This window comes from Apodemus sylvaticus, chromosome 5 (genome assembly GCF_947179515.1).
Source record: "Apodemus sylvaticus chromosome 5, mApoSyl1.1, whole genome shotgun sequence".
NCBI classification, from domain to species: domain Eukaryota; kingdom Metazoa; phylum Chordata; class Mammalia; order Rodentia; family Muridae; genus Apodemus; species Apodemus sylvaticus.
Window position 1 is genome coordinate 48,570,991 of NC_067476.1, and position 21,682 is coordinate 48,592,672.

Here is a 21,682-nt window from a genome sequence, read left to right on the forward strand (position 1 = left end):
CATATTCATCCCAGAACCTTTCTTACACTGAAATTTAAAGTAAAAATACTGTTTTCCTCAAAAGAGCAAAGAAAGTATCATGTAAGGCATCTTACTCTGTAGAGCCAGAAGGCCTGCTGTAATATATAGACACAGAACAGTAACACATAACACACACAAACACACACACACACACACACACACACAGTCTTACTGATCCAATGCAGAAAATAGAGAGTATATCTAAGATTATATTACACTTCACCAAAGCATAGCATATAACCCAGAATCACACAGAATGCATGCTATGTGATGAAAGCTAAAACTCAGGGAATCTGATCTTTCTATAAAAAATCAGCTACCTGAGAATAGTAGATACTTCCTAATACCTCATTTTACATTGAAAAAATTCATTATTTGTTGTTTTACATTTATTATTAACATAACACTTACAAAATATTTGTTCTTTTCCTATAAACACTAATTTTGTAGTTATTAAACTATAAGTCAGAGGGTGACTATAATTTTTATCCTCAACTTTTATTCTCAAGGTCTCTAAATTGTGCTTTATTCTGACTCTAGTCCCCACATGAAAACTGCACAGCAGAGTGTCTGGCGCTCGTCAAAGCCTCCAGTCCTGCATCGGAAAGCTCTTCCTGCACATCAAGGTTTGTTACAGGGAAAGGATTTGAAAGGTTTGGGGAATCGGGGGCTTCCTGGAAAGATGACTAATCTCACTTACCGTGTGCGAAGGAGGACGACCTCAGTCCTGAAGACATTATGGCTAAATTACAGTCAGTGCGTGGCAAAGGCCGATTTTATATGCCAGCCTTTATAAAGCATTAAAGTGTAGTATAAGCTGAAACTCGCAAACCAAGAAGTTTGAGCACACCAACTCACTACTTGACCTTAAATCTACCATCTCATGACCTCCACATACAAGCTGTGGCACTCATGCCACATGTGCATGTGCACATGCATACGCACCCTCCCAAGAGTGCGTGCACTCACACACACACACACACACACACACACAAACACATGCATGCACTTACACATGTATACACAATTAGGGTTTAAAAAAAAACTGTCCCCAAAATGCCATTTCACACTTATATATTTATGTTCAACTTTATAACACCAAAAAGTTAGCTGTGAAACAGCTGCCCTTTCCCATGCCTCGCAGGTACACTGAGTTGGTCATAAGATGGTAACGCTTATGAAAATAACCCCACCTCTCACACACTGCTGAAAATGTTCCTCGGAATCTTACTTCTTGTTATTCTATCAAATAAGAATATCTACTATTAACACTGTTCGTAGTGAACATGTGTCCTAGATCCACACCATGAAAACTGTTCATGCTTCCCTTCCGCCTGAGGAAAGAGTCCCCAAGTCATGACTTGCCATGCATGACTCTGGTGTTTGCATCAACAGGGCTATGGTGGGTGAACCTGATTTAGGAACTGTAAATGTGTGCAGTCAGAATATTTCCAAGTCAACAAAATTTTAAATGTTGTCACAACTGACTCATCAACTCCAGCAAAGTCCTACCTCCTGTGGAGACATGTTCTTAAAGCGCCCGCTGGACACACCCACTGGACACACCCTTCTAACATGCTGTCTGGGATCTCTGAGACTCGATCATAACTGCTTCAGCTAAATGCAAGTACTGCTAAGTTAAGAACACAGCTGAAGCGATATCTTGACCTCAACTTTTACCAAACCGCTTCCCTCTGGAACATTCTCTCACAGCAACCCAGAAACAGAGGGATTTTGCTGATGTTCCAAAAGTTGAAAGATTTGGGAGCCATAAGCAGTGCTTCTCTCTCCACAAGGCTCTCCTTTGGCCTTTCAAGGACTGGGAATTTTACAAAGACTTTAATCTTTCTGAGTACATCAGTACACACTGCCTCTGCATTTCTAAAGCCACACTGTGAGCACTTGATTTCTGCCATCGCGATTGGCATGTCCACTCTATAGATGACTCATATTCTACATAAAGATACACAGGATCATATATCGTTAACAAACAGTAAATGTTTTTGCACACTTACTCTGTTAGAGTCCCGTTTAGCCATCAAGACTCTATTGAGTACAGTTACTATATGGGGAAGCCAACCTTTGGAGAAGTTGCATAGCTTAGCCAGAGTGGAACCTGGACAGAACAGGAACCAAAGCTGGCTCCCCATGCTGCAGTTACATGTTCAGTACACAGTGAACACCACAGATTTCATATATCTAAGTAACAAAGCCAATAATCCTCAGCTTAAAATATTACTGCAGCCACACACACGCCTTCCTGGCCTATCGCTGACCATCAACGTGAACACTGTTGACTGTCTGTTTGCTTTGTTACAAATAGTATTGTTGGAAAAGAGGTACCTAAGTGCTACCATTTAGTTTTGACTGCTTTCCTTTCTACTCAATGTTACACTTCTTAGACTCACATCGATATGCTATCCTGACAAGGCGTGTGATATATATATATCATTTTCCTGTTTAGGTTTCTATAACTAGGGTGTTTCCTTTTGTAGTGATTTTGAGCATGGCTGGCTTGTGCGTGCTTGAAAATGTTTCCTAGCACGGTGTGCAGCTGGGAGGTTCCTGCATCTCAGCATCTGGCAGGGGCCACACTCCACTCCCATCAGAAGTGCGACAGGATGACAGGCTGGGCAGGCATTCTCCTGCTGGGCTGCACGGGTTTGTTCTCGAAGGGGAACGGTGGTCCCCCTCTCACAGCCTTCCTGACCTGCAGTGATGGGCTGCAGAGCCTTTGATGGGACCCTCAGCCACTCAGATTCCTGCATCTGGAAGGCCATGTGCATCGCATGTTACATACTCTCTACTGAACTGAAGACATGCTTCACATACTCAAACTACCAATCAGTTCAGTAGTTTGCCAAAGGGAACAGAAGGCAAGCGCAGGTATGGGGGGGGGGGTGGATGGGGAATTTGGTGTTGGGATGTGCTGGAAACGAAAAAATAAAAATAAAATTTGTACGGATGGATGGGTGGATATACGAACGTATCGATGTAAGCCCATGTGTATTACTACCAGTTTGAGTTTTGCTGAATCCACTGCTGATGTCCCGTGATAAACATTTGTCCTCCACCTTAATGCAGTTACTTTGACGATGTCCTTTTTGATACGAGCAGACTCAATTTTATTTCAGAGAAGCTTCTATGAAAAAGTAATATACTCTCTCTCTCTCTCTCTCTCTCTCTCTGTCTCTCTCTGTCTCTCTCTGTCTCTCTCTCTGTGTGTGTGTGTGTGTGTGTGTGTGTGTGTGTGTGTTTGCACATGCACACGCACGAGTGAGTGTTATGGTCATTTCTGTGTGCATCCACATGGAGGCCGGAGGGAACTTACAGGTACTGATCCTCATTTGTTTGTTAAGATGAGGGCTCTGAGGTCTAGGCTCACTGTCTTGCTAACAAGCTCCAGGAATCCACATGTCTCTCTACCCATGCCCCCACCTCTGTGCCCCCACCTGCCCGGAACTGGAACTGCAAGTGCATGCCCTTTGGTGTGGGAGTGCAAGCTCAAGCTCAGATTTGTGTGTTTGTAGGGTAAGCCTCTTACCAACTGAGCTAACAACTCTCGACCCATCTTAAATGTTTTGCCTTTTACTGAAATCCTTTTACTCATTAGGAAAAGAAGTTACTCATAGGGAAAGTGTGTATGCTTTGGAGATTGTTGTTGTTGTTGTTATAATGTTGTTGTTGTTGTTGTTGTTGTTATATATTGCTATTATCAATATTATTATTATTATTGCTGTTCATCTTGTCTCAGAACTGTGCTTTAACAGAACCCTCCCTCTTTTCCATGTAGACCTACAGCATATCACAATCAAGTTCCATTGCTATCCCAGGGTCGATCTCTACACATCACTGGCCTATCCCTACCACAGTATCTTACTGCGGCACACCGTGTATTCTTGAGTCTTTGGGTATGAACTGAATTAAAGTCGTGTTGCATGGTTTAGATTGCCTTGTGGAAACCCCGGCCTTGGAACAGTTCTGACCCTGCCGATCCCTGGGGGGTGAATGCCTGGCTCCTTGTGATGTGAGCCTGGTTTCTCTGACCATTTGCTAGGTGTTCTTTAGTGTCTTCTATCAAGTTTATTCTTTTGTCTATCCAAAAGTCTTTTGTATAATTTGTTAAATTTAGTCGGTAAAAGTTGCACCACTAATAAATAATACCCTATTCTACCTTTCACTTACAAAACTATCCAGCCTACTTTCCTTCTTGACTCAAGTTTAGTAAGTTACATTTTTCCTTACAATTTATCTATCTTACCCAGCTATCTGTCATACAGCACTTCACAGTATATTACAGGTTTTCAAAATATCTGCAGAAACTATAATTTATTAGTAACATCTTTGCTGCTGCTGTTTCCAATGCCACTAATTTGGGCTCATACTTTTATCAAGTTCTCCTCTTTATTTTCTGCAGTTAACACTGCTCATTTTCTGTGTCAAATTAGATGCCTGGCTGGTTAATTTTCATGTTTCTTCCTCCTACAGTTCCTTTAATGCAGGTCTATTAAGTATAATTTTTCTCAGTTTAATGATAAAAAAATGCTTTTCATTCTCACCTTTGAATTTTCTCCCACTCCTCTGAAGGTGTTAAGTTACTCCTTCATTTCCAGGGTTCTCTTTGTGGCTGCTGATCTATCTGCAGTTGGTACATTAGTACTTACAGATAGGTGATCCTCCGTGCTCCTCCCGGTGGTCCTCCCAACTCATCCTCCCAGTCCAGCTGGGTTTTATATCTTTAAACCTTTGGAATTCCATAGTTTTGCCACAATTTTCAAAGGGCAGATTATCTTTGTATTTGTCTTTTATTTTGTTTTTGCGACAAGGTCTCTAGGAGTCCATGTTGGCCTTGAACTTCTGCTTCTCCTACCTCGACTTCCGAAATCTGGGCTTACAGGCATGGACCACTGGACTCTCTATGTAGCTAACATTTCTTTTTCTTCCAATCACACAATTTTTCCTGTTTCTGTAGACTGGGAGTTCAGGTAACCTCTAGAAAGTTAATCAAATGTTGCCTTTCCTAAGTTTTCCTCTCTCTAGGAGCACAGTGAGATTGTACTGTCCTCCAGACCTTCAGTCTCTCTCTTTAGTTTTTAATGTCCTGTCCCTGTACACTGCTGCACTTAATTTTCCATTTCACCAATTGCTTTTTCAATGATGTTTAATCTGTCTAACCATACAATCTTTCATCTTTCTAATTCTTCCTTGGGTGTATTTCCTGTGTGTGTGTGTGTGTGTGTGTGTGTGTGTGTGTGTGTGTGTCTGTGTGCCCTTGTGTTCTGTTGTGTGCTGTGGAGTTTCTAATTCTAACAGGTGTTTCATTCCTAAAAGTGAGTATTTATTTATTAAGGCTGCTTTCTCCCTAGGGTATTTTGTACCTTTTATGTGCCTATTTTTTTTAATTTCTTTAAGCATTTCACATGTGGCTGTTTACACAAGATATAGAATATAGGCAAAGGAGGTACCTACAGAACTAAATAATTCTGTTTTCAGCAGAAAAAAGTGTTCCTTCAAAGACTTAACTTCTGCCAGAAGCTAAGTGATACCATCTACCTATGAGCACATTAGACATGTCTTTTTATATATCAAATTTCCAAATTAATTTTTTAAACCATCACACGGGCTCCACAGCCCTTCCTTCCATTGCTGAAGAGGGTCAGAAGTACGGGTCCCTTTGCACGACGCCCAAGTGCACGCATGCTCTTTGTCTTCCCAACGCTTGCCCTTTCGGTCCACACACCTCCACTTTCAGCTGAGACTAGAAGGGAAACATTGGGTCCTTGACTGTAACCACATACTGGATCCTAAAGAAGAGGAGAGATCACCACTTCTGTCAATCAAATAACCAAACTCATTTCAGGCTTATATGTAGACACTGTGGGGAAAATAAAGTAAAACCAATTTCATAAAATGAGTAATTTTCCTCATAAATTCAAAGAAATGTTCAAAAATATCTATTTGAATCTCTTTCCCTGCCCCCCTCAGCAGGGGTGAGGGATGTGGCTCAATTCAAAGCCTTGAGCACCTTAGGCAAATACTCTAGCACTGAGCCACGGCCCCAGCTCTCCAGTATGTCAGGAAGCTACACTTCGTAATCCACCTGCAGTTTCTAAGGCCCTCGGAAGTGAGTGGCATAAGGCTCTGTGCACGAGAGGGTGGGTGGGATCTCCCTTCTCATCACAGGCGTCAGCCCAACCTCCCAGTAAGCCAAAATCAAGGCTCATGACATTCCCATTCGTCCTTCTGGTCAACACCTCATCATCGCGCTGCATGCTGTGAAACCGAGACCAGAAAACCAAACAGGGTGGTCCCGAGTCTTAACCGACTCACAGGCGGTCACTGCTTCTGTCACCTGACTGCAGCTTAAGCAATGTTTCCTTTCAAAAGCTCTGAAGTCAAAAGGAGGAATCCAAGTCTTGGCCACTGATTTAAAACCCGCCTGGGCTTCATGCCACTCGCTATCTCCTCTTGTGGTCATTAGCCTTACTCATCAACTTGGCTGGATTTAGAATCGCTCTGGAGCCGGTGAGGCACATCACTGGAGGGCTGGGGGGCTGACGGAAGGAGTGGCTGTGAGGGGGTGTGTGGCTGTGAGGGTGTTTCCTTTGAGAATAAACTATGAGGGGAAGATTCACACTGAAAGCAGTGATAGTACCCATGGTCTGGAAGCTAGACTGAAATTAAAAAAAAAAAAAAAAAAAAAAGAACAAAACAACTGGGCTGGGTGCTTATGTCTCTCTCTGTGTCTATCTCTGTCTCTGCCTCTCTGCCTCTCTCTCTCTCTCTCTCTCTCTCTCTCTCTCACACACACACACACACACACACATACAAACTATTCAAATTTTTGCATGTCCAAGTGGTTCACAGAATTTGTTCATGTCTCAATCTCATCAACCTATTGGCAAACAGAAAGGGATCACGTGTGTTTCCACAGCATGCTGGGATACAAGGACAAAGCAATCCGCATCAGCTGGCCCAGCCCTGCAGCCCTGCCAGGTGTCCGGAAAGACAAAAAGGACCAACGCCCGACCCATCTGTCTGTTGCCTCTTCGACTGCCTTGGCCAGGATGGGGCAGCTCCAGCACTAAGGACGGTACTAAGATCTCCTTCAGGTCTTCAGTTTTCAGGTTCTTAATCACCGACTAGTCCGCACACATTAAAAACTCACCCAAATAAAGAGGCCAGAACATTCCCAAAGCCTCTCTTGATGGCCCAGTGAAAACTCCCATGTCACTGCCTCCTACTCTGCACTTGTCACCGCCCACTCATTAGTGTCCTCAACCTCTTCTGGGCCTTCTGGAGATGGAGCAGATGACGGCCTGTGCTACTAACACCAGTGACATCAGAGGCAGCTTTAATCATGACTATGAGAGAGCTGTTACTGCCAAAAGAAGCCACAGTTTCCGGAGACTGCACAGCACCGAGAGAACACTACCAGGAAGACTGGCAGTGAGGCTCAGATGCTCCAGCAGCATGCAGGGTCCTAAGGGACACGGAGAGCCAGAGGGTCAGAGACAAGCAGCAGACACGCGGTGGGCATTTTAGTTACGGCTAGATAACCATTCAGCAAGATTGTATGAGCGTCCGGCAGGAACTCACGCTTGGCCGTGACTTTAGCAATGTTGCCCCTGCCAACCCCGGAAGCAGGACACGGACACGGCCGGGCTATCCATGTAACAGGCAGCATCACCAGCTGGCCTGCTTCCTGAGGACAGTGGAGTCGTGCTACTCACACTGTCACTGTGACAGGTAACTAAGATGATCGGCACTTTAAAAAATTAAAGGGATCATTTTGGCTCACGGTTTCAAAAGCTTTTGTTCAGGATCACTTGATCCGGTGGCTTTCAGGCCTGTGGCAGCACAGCACGCCATGATATGAAGGACAGGAAAGCTGCTCACTCCATGGTGTCCAGGAAACCAGAAAGAGAAGCAAAGGCAGAGACAGAAAGCTACTGATAGCTAAGTACCCACTTCAATAGTACACACCAACCATACACACTATGAAAGAATACACTCAGCCTTCATCTTACGGACTCACACACCAGTCCCTTTGAAACAATGCCATAAAGAATTGCCTCTCAAAGGCACACCCACCCATCAGGCCTCCTCTGAAAGAAAAAAAACCTCTTAGAGGTCCCACACCCACCAGACTCAACTCTCTGCAAGCCTTACCTCTTTAAGGTACCGCACTCTCCAAAGAGTGCCTCTGGTGAGAAACCTTGAATCACTCTGGATATCACATTCCAGATGCCAACTTTAATAGACCACGCTCCAGATCTGCGCATCGGGACTCTCCAGGTACAGGGTGTGGCTATAAGTGCAAGACCACCACACACAGAAAGAGAGCAGGGGTGACTGACGCTCAGTAACCTTTCTCATCAACATCCGCCAAACAGAAAAGGGAAGCGTGGTGTGACATTTAAATGCTTCCGTGTGCTCACGTGTACAATGTGCAACCCCTCCCCCACTCAGCACTCCCACTCAGTGAGGTCAAGAAGGCTGCGGTAGGGGCTCTGATGAGTCCTGGGTTACAGGGCAGAAGCACTGGCTTTAAATGGTCACATTCTGGCTTCAAAGAAAACAGGAGGTTGAAAAGGTAAGTCTAGTGGTTTGTCCCAGGTTCAGAGCTGGCCAAGGTTGTCTCAATACAACAGTTACTGAGAACAGCCTGAACAATGGTTTTGAGGGGAGGAGGAACCCCCCATCTCTAAGAGACACATGTGCTGAAGATCAAAGGTGCCCGGAGTCAGGAAGCCAGCAGGTGACCACAGCACATAGCAATGCCCATGCCAGACACCAGGGCCAGCGCAGGCAGCTGACAGGGGCCTCTGTAATGAGCCCTGGAAAGGAGTGAGGGGGTGGTGATGGAAGGGCTCGGCTGGCAGTCTCCAGCTTGCAGCTGCTCTATCATTTGTTTGCTCTGGACAGAGACTGCAGAGACAGAGCAATGAGAAGAAATACCTCAGAGCACTGCACATTCAGCAGGTCCCCACACTCGGCCTAATTCCTTATCCAAAAACTTAGCTGCAGGACAGGATGGCGCAGAGTCCCTCACTACCAATCTCCCACGAGCAGGTCGGTCAGTCCGCGTTAGGACACAGCACACTTGAATCTTTCCTCTACTTACCAACAGTTTCAACGTTGGAAATCTCTCTACAAAATAGCTAAGTACGGCTCTAGGAGAAAGTCAAAATAAACCAAAGTTGCATCACTGACTGCAATGCCAAATCCTGGACACTACATGTGAGATGGCACATACTGTGCCTGCCTGTCTGTGTAAACAACGTCTGTCTGTCTGCCTGACCATGTAAGTAATTGTGTATGTTTGCCTATGATGTGAGAAGTGTATCTGTCTGCCTGTCTGTATAAGTAATAAGGTGGTATACTGTGTCTGTGTGCCTGTCTGTACAAGTAATGTGTGTCTGGCTTGCTATCTATACAAATAATGTGTCTGTCTGTCTGTCTGTCTGTCTCTCTCTCTCTCTCTCTCTCTGTGTGTGTGTGTGTGTGTGTGTGTGTGTGTGTGTGTGTGTAGCAAAGCATTACTTGACAAGGACCTCACACTAAGTTTTAGATTTAAATAAAATATCTTTCATTTCAAGGATCAGTAAGGCATTATTCATCAATAATTATAGGACATTTTTTAATAAAAAGTTTCATTCCTTGGAATACATGCTAGCAAATGGATAACATTTTAACAGTAATGCCAGTGATTTTCATCCCTCTGTAGTCAAAAGAACCAACTCATTAATCATTCTCACAGTGGAATATTATGTAGCCTTTAAAAAGATGATGAAAATCTCTTGACACATAAAGGTATGTACTGACATCTGAAACTGTGATTGTGACTGACAGACACCAGCTTCGCCCCTTGGGACGCACCTAAGGTCTCCTGCAAATAGAGAGCAGAACACTTCCAGTCAGAGGACGGAACAGAAAACGGAAGACTCCAAGGTCAACAAACCTGAAGATGGAGGGCTGGAAGGTTGAAGGTGCCACAAAGTTGAGGATTCTGGTTGTTAGCCTACAGCTCAGTGGGAAACTACGGCCACAGAGGGTTCACACTCAAGGCGACCTCACAAGTGAGGGGCAGCGGCAGGACCAGCTCTTAAGAGCTCGACCTTCAAGCACATTTAGGTGGCCCTGGCTTTCTCTCCCTCAGCTCCCCAGAGCCTTTCCTCTGACCACCGCCCGACGCTTTGTGTAAGGTCTGCACTTTCCCCTCATCCTCATCCTCATGCCCGTCCCGGCCTGGTAAGCTCACTCACGTCCGCACAAACCGGCTCAGGAGCTGGGCAGCTTGCTGTGGGCTTTCAAGTGCGAGGCAAACGGAAGGCCTCCCAGTTGCTCAGCTCCAGCGCTGCCTAGCATGCTGCACAGGGTTCGGAGCCTTTGTGTCTGAGTCTGGGGAAGTAAATACAAGTTCTCAGACACTTTTAAATCAGCATTTGGATGTATCAGCAGTAATTATAGAGCAAGCTTCAAAAAAAAAATCTGTTATCAAAGCAACCTTAACTAGATCCCCTCAATTTTAATTTGTTTTTTTAAACAACTGAGTTTCAAAGATCTTTTCTAAAAATACAAAATAATTCTCCCTTTCAAAAAGTTAGTCCTGAATCTCTAATAAGCCAATCCCATTTGATTAGCTCCGAACAAGGAGAGTCGCCTTCCTGCCCCCTTTTCTCTGTTTCTAAACTTGCTCTGCGCCTCGGCTCCCCTCACCACAGTCTCTGGGACTGGGAGAACAGGAACAGGAAGGAAGGCACGAGGCAGGCTTCTGCCCACAGCACTCACTCCATCCTGCCCCCACAATGCCCCACACTTCCTTACCAGATGAGGAAATTTTAAAATGATTTCCCCTCTGTGGAGGAGAGGCAAGGAGAAGAAGAAAGGAATACAAGATTAGGGAGAACTCGGATTAACTTAGCCTAGTATGGGAACAACTTAGTAAGTGACTGGTGCTTCGGGTAACACAGGTTCCCTGCTGGCTAGAAGAGGGCAGCATGGAGGACATGCTGGGCGGGGACTACATGTCAACCCCCAGCACAGGCCACCTTGTTGAGACAATAATTCTCAACCATCCTACTTTAGGCTAAGGCCTCCCAGAAAGTCAGGTAATGAAAAATTTTAAACCTTGAATCAGTTGCATTCAAACCTTAGCTGTGAACCACGGGATGGATATCCATGGAGCTGAGAGCAACCTCAGTGATCCCCGGGAACAAAGGTTTAGCCGCCTCATGCCAGAGGCCCTACCATCTTACTCCCTGAACTTTCCTTGAAAAAACTTACAGGGGGCTGGAGAGATGGCTCAGCGGTTAAGAGCACTAACTGCTTTTCCAAAGGTCCTGAGATTAAATCCCAGCAACCACATGGTGGCTCACAACCATCTGTAATGAGATCTGACGCCCTCTTCTGGAGTGTCTGAAGACAGCTACAGTGTACTTACATATAATCAATCAGCAAATAAATCTTTAAAAAAAAAAGAAGGAAGGAAGGAAGGAAGGAAGGAAGGAAGGAAGGAAGGAAGGAAGGAAGGAAGGAAGGAAGGAAGAAAGAAAGAAAGAAAGAAAGAAAGAAAGAAAGAAAGAAAGAAAGAAAGAAAGAAAGAAAGAAAGAAAGACCGCCCAGGGACACTACTGAGCACTGAATACAAGAACTAACAAGTCACTCACTGTTCCTACACCCACGGGACTCACAGGAAGCACCTTGGCAAAGCTGAAGGGCGTGAACTCTGCACAACGCTGAGTACAACAGAACCGGGGTCACAGGGTCACAGGGTCACAGGGTCACAGGGCCACGGACTCTGCAGTCACACGCCCACCAAGGTGCAGATGTGCAGACTGAAGACTGCAGAGCGACTAGGGCTGCAGGAGATCTGACAAAGCTTCACCTGGAGCTGCAGCAATAGTCAGCAGTCTTTTTGTCTTTGTCACAAAACACCCAACAGAAACAACTCCGGAGGAGTCGATTTTTGGATCACAATTAATGGGGACACGGTCCCTTATGGTGGGGGAGGCGTGGCAGTGCAGCTCCACGGTGGCTGGAAGCGATTGGGAAGCGAAAAGCTCAGACTCCTACCCCCAAACCCCACCAACATTAAATGTCTTTCTCCAGCTAGGCCTTGTCTCCAGACCTTCCAACTATAACCTAATATATATATAATATATAATATATATAATAATATATATATGATATAATATAATATAATATAATATAATATATATAAGCCATGCAAATGTCCAAACACAAGATGGCCGAGCGAAGACACCGCACATTAGGGCAGCTTGGTTCAGGAGCAGCTTTCTGAGCCTGGGGATCAGCAGAGAACCTTCGTGGAAAACACTTGTGAAAGTCCCATCCATGTTCTACTTCCTGGGGCCAAAGTAAACTCTGCAACGCTGTAAGGCCTGCCCGAGCCACGGGCCTCATCCCCGAAGAAGCACCAAGACTTCAAGGAGGAGGCTGTGGACTGTGGGGCAGGGGCAGAGGCTCGTGGGGGGTGGGGGGGATGGGAAGTGGAGTGTAAGCAGGGATAAGGTTAATTCGCAGGCACACACGGCCGTCGGAAGACAAGGCCAAGTACAAAATCTTGGGGTTAAGTATGCAGAGCTTGCCCAGGTAAACGGACAGCACCCAGTGCACGGGAACATGCAGACCTCAAGCATGCGGAGGCCACGCAACAGAGCCAACGACTCTACCTAAAGGTCTCCAGGACGGCTGTCAGCTCTCAACGCTTTAAAGCCCGCGCCTCTTACTGTTGAATTCTTATCACTGTTTTCAAGTCTCCAAAATGAGTCCCTAAACCTCCATCCTTAACAAAGCTCGGTATCTTTAAACGATGCCTGAATCTAAAAAGCACAGCCTTTCCTCCAAATGAAGATCAGAAAAATCACATAGCACAGCAAACCCAGGGAGCAGGAAAAAACATAACGACAAAATGTTTGGGTTTCGTTTTGTTTTGTTTTGTCTTGCTTCATCTGCTGCACTGAAAGTAATACTCGAGGATACTTTCCCCTGCTCTTCCTCTGCCCTCACCTCAGTCAAATTCACATTCAGGACAAACACTGGGCAAAAGGACACAATCTACAGCAGCAAGGTTTACACACACACACACACACACACACACACACACACACAAGTAAGCGATTTCTGTAAGGTCGGAAATGAACTATTCTGACAGCGCCCCCTAGTGGCAAAAGCACTGTTCCCATCAAATGAAGTCTATTCTAAACTGACCTTAGACTTAAGAATGAATGAGAGTCTCTGAGCTTTCGCCGACCTCAGAAGACCTGGTCCAGACAGTGACTCAGTCAACAGTACCCCAAACCTTCCTAACTGCTCTATGGCTATGATATGGGAGAAGCAAGACATATCACCATCACCGTCCTGTCTATGAGCACGTGGCTTCCTCAATACTATACCTACCATCACACACGTGCAGTTGCTTCTGTAGGAGGAGAGTAAGAAACACAATCTGTAAGAGGATTGCAGCCCCAAGCCTATCTGATGCATCTGCATATCCATCCCAGTTACCTCTGTTGTCAAGGTTACACAACCTAGAACTACCTGGAAAGAGGAAACCTCAGCTAAGCCATTGTTAAAATAAAATGTAACACAGACTTAAAGTTTTTCATTCAGAATAATAGTGTAAAGTTGTTAGAGCACCACGCCTCAATTACCTGCCCAATAAAAGAGCAGCCAGCACTAAGCGGACTACCTCAGTCAGCTTCTGCTCCAAGGCTGATGCTTTCTAAACTTCCCTTGGGGTTCTCCGAAACTAATTGCTGCCCTCTACTGGGGAAACATGGAACACAGCTGAAATCACCTTTCTTTTGGTTTCAACACTTTAGAGCCTAAGATTTCAGGAGGGAGGAAAACAACTTTGTAGAAACTTAAAAGTAGTTTCCTGATTTTGTCTGAAAACTGGAGCGACTGTTGATGGTCTTTTTCCATTTCAAAATATGGTAATTTTTAATATTGGCTTAACATTCTTAAATGCACTAGGTTTTTACTTTTCCACAGATATTTAAGCGTAGCTATGGTCTTTTAGGGCCATACTCAGTTAACATATCTCCCACTCACTATTATCCAACAGATAACACACTCAGAACTCCACTGATTATCCTAATGATGCAATAACTGAGACAAAAAAATTCAAGGCAACTACCTAGCCCAGCACAGGCACGTTTCTCCTCCTCTCCCCTGGGGCTGATCTAACGGCTCACCATTCCCGCACCAGCAGGATATGTGTCAGGGCCAGGACCTGACGGTTTTACTTCCTGCTACACTTTGAGCTTTGCAGTGATGTGTGCTCCATGTTCCACTGTCTGGGCTGTCCTGATTCTTTTTTTTTTTTTAAACAGAAATTAACCTTATTGTAGTTTTTTATTTATTTATTTATTTATGAGTACACTGTAGCTGTCTTCAGACACTCCAGAAGAGGGCGTCAGATCCCATTACAGATGGTTGTGAGTCACCATGTGGGTGCTGGGATTTGAACTCAGGACCTCTGGAAGAGCAGTGAGTGCTCTTAACCACTGAGCCATCTCTCCAGCCCCGGCTGTCCTGATTCTATATCTGCATCTCCACTGCTAGGGGCAGTGGCAGGAAGAGACTCCATGCTCCCACCCCAACCCAGGACAGCAAGCATTAAACAGAAACAAGGGCATTATAAGAGCAAAGTAGGGATGATAAAGGTAATACACTTGATTATAAAATAATAAAACACACTATATCATAACAACAACTTATTGCAACATATGTCCCAAGTGCTATGCTATATTCACTGCCGAATTCTATATACACAAACACAAGAGGATATTGCCTCTCTCATGTATGAATGAGAAGCTAAGCTCATTAATTAATCACTTGTTTAACAAAAAGTGATTTATTAACCGTGGTGCTCCCAAATTCTCACTAGCCACGTCTCCCCTTTCAGATTTTTCAAGTCCTTCTACCACCTGAGATTCGTCCAAGCCCACAGGGAGCTACCAAATTCTCTAGCTTCCCAGGGTGACACAAGACCTCCTGCACCACGCCCCCTCGTGGCCACAAATGGCATGGTGCCTCCCCCACTCTACCTGTGTTGAAGGTAGACAACTCAGTCTGCCCAGGAGTAGCAGCCCCGCCCCTTATTTAACCCATCAAGCTGTTTTCTCAGTCCCTATCCTCTTCCTCCGGAGGTAGTGGAAGCAGCACAGGCCAGGGCTGAGGATGGAGCCTGTGTCTAACTCGCACTATACTTTGGGAGGACCCTTCACCATCTGCAAGATGTAACAACAGCACCTGTCCTCCCTTCCTTTGTGCACAACTGTTTGAAACAAAGAAGGAAACAGAGAACAAAAAAAAGTAGTGTGGAGGCTCCTGGGGAACACCGTGCACTGTGCATCTCAAGGTAGCAGAGGCTAGCTCTGGCTCTTATGGGGCAGAAAACAAAGCATGAAGATTACAAGTAACGCAGTGAAATGACAGTTCCAAGGAATAAGGGCTGGGACTCCCCTCCTCCTACGTGAGCTTCTCCAGGAGCGCTGTCTGTCCCATCCAGAGACCCACAGTGCTCAATAAGCCATCTCCCATCACCCACCCCAGCTGTGTGCCTATGTGCTTGTAGAACACCCAGCCATCCACAGCCAAGAGCAACCCCGTCATTCACATAATGGCCATGGCATCGTTGTGGACTCAGCATATGCTGCAGCTGAACATGAGGCGAGACATCTTTGTGCATTCGTGGGGCTCAGTCAGTCCCGGGCAGCAGAGTCAGGGACGCTGGCACACGGAGGTCAGGCTGCTCACCCTGGCCACAGCTGTGCCCAGCACAGATGGAGAGGGGGCAGGACCAGCCTCCCTTGCCGCCAAAGTCTGACGCAAGTGTACCCTGCATACTACAAATCCCAAGGAGTTCCTACCCCTGACATCCTATGAATGCGCAGCCATAAGGGCGCAGAACATAAATACAGCCTTGGAAAAAAAGATGTCATGACCTGGGGGGATAAGTGTGATCCTCCTAGTGGGGAATAGTACTTGCGTTTTTAGTGAAGAAGCTGACAGGCACCGCCTAAAGCAAGTAGTCACCATTAAAGCTCTGCAGGACGGGAAGGGGGCGATGGGGTGTGCCTCTTAATATGATACAGCCAGAATACAGCCTCACTCCTGAGACACCTGTCAAAGCACACGGGCAAGTCCATGAAGAAATATCAGCTCTGCCTCTGTGTAAAGACATTCTACGGAATAACGGACCTGGGTTCTTCAAAAGTGCAGAAACTACAGAAGAGGACCGCTGCTCCAAAGTAAAGGAAACCGAGCAGCTAAAAGAACTGGGGATTAGATCCTGTAGGGAAACTGGCAACACTGGTAAACACTGATTGAGAGCAGAGAGGTGCATGATACAACAGAGATCAGTGTTAACTCCTCGCTTTTGGTCACCGTACTGTTGTGGCATAGGACACTGTCTTTGTGTGCTATGCATTCTTAACTGTTCCAGAGAAACAGCAAAAAAGAAAATATTTGCAGAAAGTAGTGCAGTCTTCTTCTATGTTTCTTGCAAGTCTGAAATTATTTCAAAACAGAAAATGGAAAAAATACATAAAGCATCACAGAATTTAAAACAGTGAACTGTAGTTTTTTTTTAAAGATGTATTTATTTTGTGTATATGAGTACACCGTCTCTCTCTTCAGACACACCAGAAGAGGCCATTGGATCCTATTATGGATGGTTATGAGCCACCATGTGATGGTTGGGAATTGAACTCAGGGCCTCTGGAAGAAAAACCAGTGCTCTTAACTACTGAAGGATCTCTCCAGCCCCCAACTGTAGTTATTCCTACCTACTGACTCCTAAACACTAGAATCAAATAGAGTCAATAGTTTTAGGCCTTTAAAATACAGAAACAATCTTACAGATTGAAAAAAAATTCGTAATGAAAATCAAGATGATCCCTAAATATCAGAATATTCCCTAAAGAAGACAGAATGGTAAAACTATTTTATAAGAGAAACTATGTCAATGTGTATGTGCACATTTGTGTGTGTGTGTGTGTGTGTGTGTGTCTGTGTGTGTCTGTGTGGTGTGTGGGTGTATGAGCCTGTGTGTCCTTGAAATATGAAAATCATCCATATTAATATATGTTAATTTGGATTAACATGAAGGAAATTTATTAAATACTGTTTATGACAAATTTAAAATCAACGGAGTTACAAAATGACCATAAGGTTTTGCAACAGACAAACGTTATTTAAGTACTAGTTATAAATGGGTACTAGTTTTATTTAGAAAACAACAGAGTGGACTGAACAAAAAATAAGGAGGAGAGGTGGAGGACAAGGAGATGGAAAAAGAGGAAGGTGAAGGAGGAGAAGAGGAAGAGGAAGAGGAAGAGGAAGAGGAAGAGGAAGAAGAAGAAGAAGAAGAAGAAGAAGAAGAAGAAGAAGAAGAAGAAGAAGAAGAAGAAGAAGAAGAAGAAGAAGAAGAAGAAGAAGAAGCAGAAGCAGCTAGCATCAAAGAGTGATGTCTGAAGAGCAAGTTCACACCACTGAAACAAGAGTAAAACTGAGGAAACACCTCAGGAAACAGGACAGCAAGCAGCTGAGGAGATCCACCTCTATGTAAGGAAGGCTGAGAATTAAAAAACGCTAAAGACCCCCTACAACAGATTTAAGCAAAATTTACCTAAGTGCTGTGAAACCCCAGGAAATGTGGAAATATCCAACAGGAAAGGCGTTCACTACACGTGATAATTCAAGTCGCATTTGCGTCCCATGACCTTGGCAGCAAGAGAGGTTTCCAGTGGAGAACATAGTGTTTGCTCACCAACAGCCAGACAGGAGGAGAGGCAGGGAGGCTGTTCTTCCTTAACAGGAAGTAACGCGAATCCAGGGAGCATGCGCACAACAAACAATTGAGGCCAAACAAGTGGAAACTGGAAGCCTGGCGATGACACACTTCAGGGCGGTAGAAAAGTTAATATTTCTGGCCACATGCTATGGACAGCAAGTGGAGTGTCAGCCATGCACCATGTCAGCAAATCTCTACAAGTGTGGTACAGACAACAGCCAAATTATACTTGAAAATGTGTATGTGACAGGAGAGTGGTTGTCTTTAGGATGCAAAATACCCAGGAAAACATACCCAGGTCTTTCCCAGATGATGCTCAAAAACGTAATAATCTTTTCCTCTGCCGAATTCTGAGATGGAAAGCTACTTTTTGTTGGAAAGATGGATGGCACACTAATGCTTAAAATGAAGAAGTCAGCATCTAAGTGAAGTGCTACACACCAGTAGTCCTAATGCTTGGGGAGCAGAGGCAGAGAAGCATAAATCAAAATAAAATAAAATAAAATAAAATAAAATAAAATAAAATAAAATAATCCAATAAATGAAGAGGAGGAGGAGGAGGAGGAAGAGCAGGAGGAGGAGCAAGAGGAGCAGGAGGACCTAAGACATGTAAGAAGATGTGACTGGAAATTCACATCTCTCACAGTTCTACTCCTCGCTGTCCCAAGGTAAAGGCAAAATGGAATTTCAGATGTACATCACACTTATATGTAATAAAATATTTTTAAGGGAAGAAAATAAAGTCATAGTCTGAACAGATTCTTCATTTTCTCAAACTGATGAAAGTCCACAGGGAAAGTCTGTACCATGTTCAGGACCCAAGCATGGTTGGTTTTGCTGGAGGTTAGACTGAAAGACTAGAAATTGAGTATTAAGAACCTTGGGTTTTATTACGCAGAAAGAGTTCTTTTGTTTCATTTTTTTTTCATTTACCGATACTCATGTTTGTTTTTGTTTAATTTTGAAAGGCACTCCTGAGCATGGTCAAGCAGTTAATCTTGTAGCAGGTCAAGAAACATTAGAAGAGCAAACTGAGGGAAAGCTAGAAATCTACCACAAATGCCCAGTTAAAAATACAGGCGTCAGCCACCAAACATCTGGCCTTCCGCCCACAGCTGGTGAAATCTTCACCCCTCATCAGGGAAAGTTCTTGTGACAGACACCGCTAAGGAAAACTACCCTGGATCAAAGGCAGAGCTGTGGCACCCAGTCCCAGCAGACACATCTACAACACTCTCCCTCACCAAGGACTCAGGGAACATTGAAGAAAAAGGGGTGGGAAGACTGTGAGAGCCAGCGATGGGGGGGGGGGTTGCTGTGAGATGGCGCCCCTGGGAATGTCTGCGGCTACACCCATAAAGTCTCACCAGCCTGACTGCCGAAACCAGAGCTGCACAAGGACGACAACAACAGACATGCTAAAGGCCACAGGCCTCAACCCTACCCAAAGAGCTGCAGCAACTGAGGGAAGCTGGGAGCTGAGAGACAGTCTTCCCCAGGGAAGAGCTCACCAGCTGGTGATCCAATAATGCCAAACGGTCGGTCTTGAAAATATATACAAACAAGTAACACCATATAGACTGAACAGATTATATTTAGGAATGTATGTATATACATGTACATATATGTATAACACCAACTAATGAAAAAAAAGGTCATGAAATCAAGAAAACATGGAGGGGTATATGGGAGGGTTAACATGGAAGAAAGGAAAGAGAGAATTATAATCTCAAGAAGTAAAAGAGTAGTTTTTAAGAGGGGGTAAAAACACAGAGGAGGCTGGACCAGAGAGGTGGCTCAGTAGTTAAGAACACTGGCTACTCTTCCAGTTAATAACCCAGGTTCCATCCCGAGCACGCACACGGTAGTTCACTATCATCTGTCACTTGAGTTTCAGGTCATCAGCGACCCCTCTACTGGCTTCCACAGACACCAGGCATGTATACACGGTGCACAAACACACATGCAGGCCAAACGCCAATACACATAAAATAATCACCTCATAATTTGAAAACAGAGGAGGAGTCGTGTAGGGCGACTACTGCTGCACGCCTGGAGTCCAGACACTTGTGGGGAGGTGGGGGGGGGATCGTGAATTTGAGGCCAGCCTGGGCTACACAGTGAAACAAGAAAGGAAGGGAGAAAATTAGGGGAAAAGAAAAGAAGGTGGAAGGGCCATGGGGTTATCCGGAAGCTAGGAGAAGCTCTTGAGATGGCGCAGACTCAGTAGGAGGGAGGTGCCACAAGTAACTCCAGTGTACAGAGACTGAGGGAGAGATAGACATGTGGCAAAGACAGAAACACAAAGCACAGAGCCAACAAGCACCGTCAGCGCCTGGCAGATATCTACTACGGAAGTCGGTGGGGCCAGAGCAGCTTTCTTTGCCTCTGGATGACATTTTGGACATGTGATCAAAAGACCCTAGGTTAGAATCCAACACCCCCAAGAAACAGTCTTAAGACTCCTCTCTCTGTCAACCATTAGAAGACCTCCATCTCTGTCATCTCTCCAGTCCCCAGGGTACATATTTTTAATTTCTAATATATGGTACTAAATTTAAAACCAAGTAACCAAACTGATGGCTACAGTCCATTGGATTTCATACATATCATAATGAAATGTGTAACAATCTGTAATGGGTAAATATGTACATAATTACATGCTATTTTGAGATTAGAAAACCTGAAAAAGCTGTAGGTATCTAACCTTAGTGAACAGAAAATAGATTAGAAAAGGATCTTGAGTCTTTTATGAGAAATGAATTGTATCCCACAGATATTCAACTAACCTTTACAATCAAATCTGGGGTTGGAAAATGGCTTGGTCAATAAAAATTGGGGCCCTGAGTCCATGCTGTCAGCACTGATAGAAAAACAATCCAGGCACAAATGCAACCCCAATGTTGGCTTGCAGTGGGGTAAAGAATATTGACAATTCCATCCCTGGAGCACTCACCTGGAGCTGGCCACCCAGTTTAGGTAAGTAAGATTACGATTCAGTGAAAAATACTGTCTCAAAAAACAGGTAAAGAGAAACCGAGAAAAGATACTTGCCGTGATCCTGGCCTCCAGGAGCACATGTGCACACATGAACAGGCAACCGTGACAATAATTTTATGCATCACACACATGAAACACGTTTTCATTTCATCATTCAAACTAGGTTTTAAAACTTGACTACTCCATTTAAGAAAAAAAAACTAAAGGAAAGAAATACAGCATCTCCGTGCATTTTTTAAACCTTGCCCGCATCCATATCTTCTAATCTTGGGAGCAGGGGAGGAGCTGCTGTATGGAAATCTGAAACCATGCGAGTCTCACACTGTCTCCATGCCCAGCGTGGAACAGCCCCTGAGATAACCAGAAGAAAACCTCATTGTCAGAGTCATGGGGATCAGGTAATCTCTGCACTGCAAGCCCGAGTGTGGAGGAACCTTCTTCCTGTTGCTTTAGGGGTTTCCGTTTCTGGCTGGGAAGAAGCCCCTCCAGGATCGGGGCAGGTGGTGCTTACCTTCTTGGCTCTTTGGGCTATGTCTGGAGTTCTTGTCAGCAGCTTCTCAATCAGGTACTCTCTGTTCTGCAAAACAAATGATCCCGGACAGTTGAACATCAAATCAGGGCATGCAAATTCTCAGCCTTTTCAAAATAGAAGATTGACTTGGGAGTTTTAAGCATGTTACCTTGGCTTTCTGGAAGAATTTGCATTTTAAAAGTTCTGCTGCTGTGGGCCTGAAAGATGAATAATAAATTAGAGTTGAAACAGTCGCCACATAATAAATAGACTGCCTTGATGCTACAGCGTGACCTTAGACCATTTCTGGATGACTGATC

The 21,682-nt window shown here is 44.7% G+C and overlaps 1 protein-coding gene across 1 annotated transcript in view; it reads right to left on the reverse strand.

Moving 5' to 3' along the window:
* Stk39 (serine/threonine kinase 39) overlaps positions 1-21,682 on the reverse strand; it is a 256,276-nt gene that overhangs the window by 125,605 nt on the left and 108,989 nt on the right. Inside the window, exons 9-10 of the mRNA XM_052182622.1 lie at positions 21,532-21,580; positions 21,363-21,428 (exon numbers count right to left, since the gene is read on the reverse strand). Coding sequence (XP_052038582.1) covers positions 21,363-21,428; positions 21,532-21,580 — 115 coding nt within the window. The remainder of the gene's footprint in view (positions 1-21,362; positions 21,429-21,531; positions 21,581-21,682) is intronic.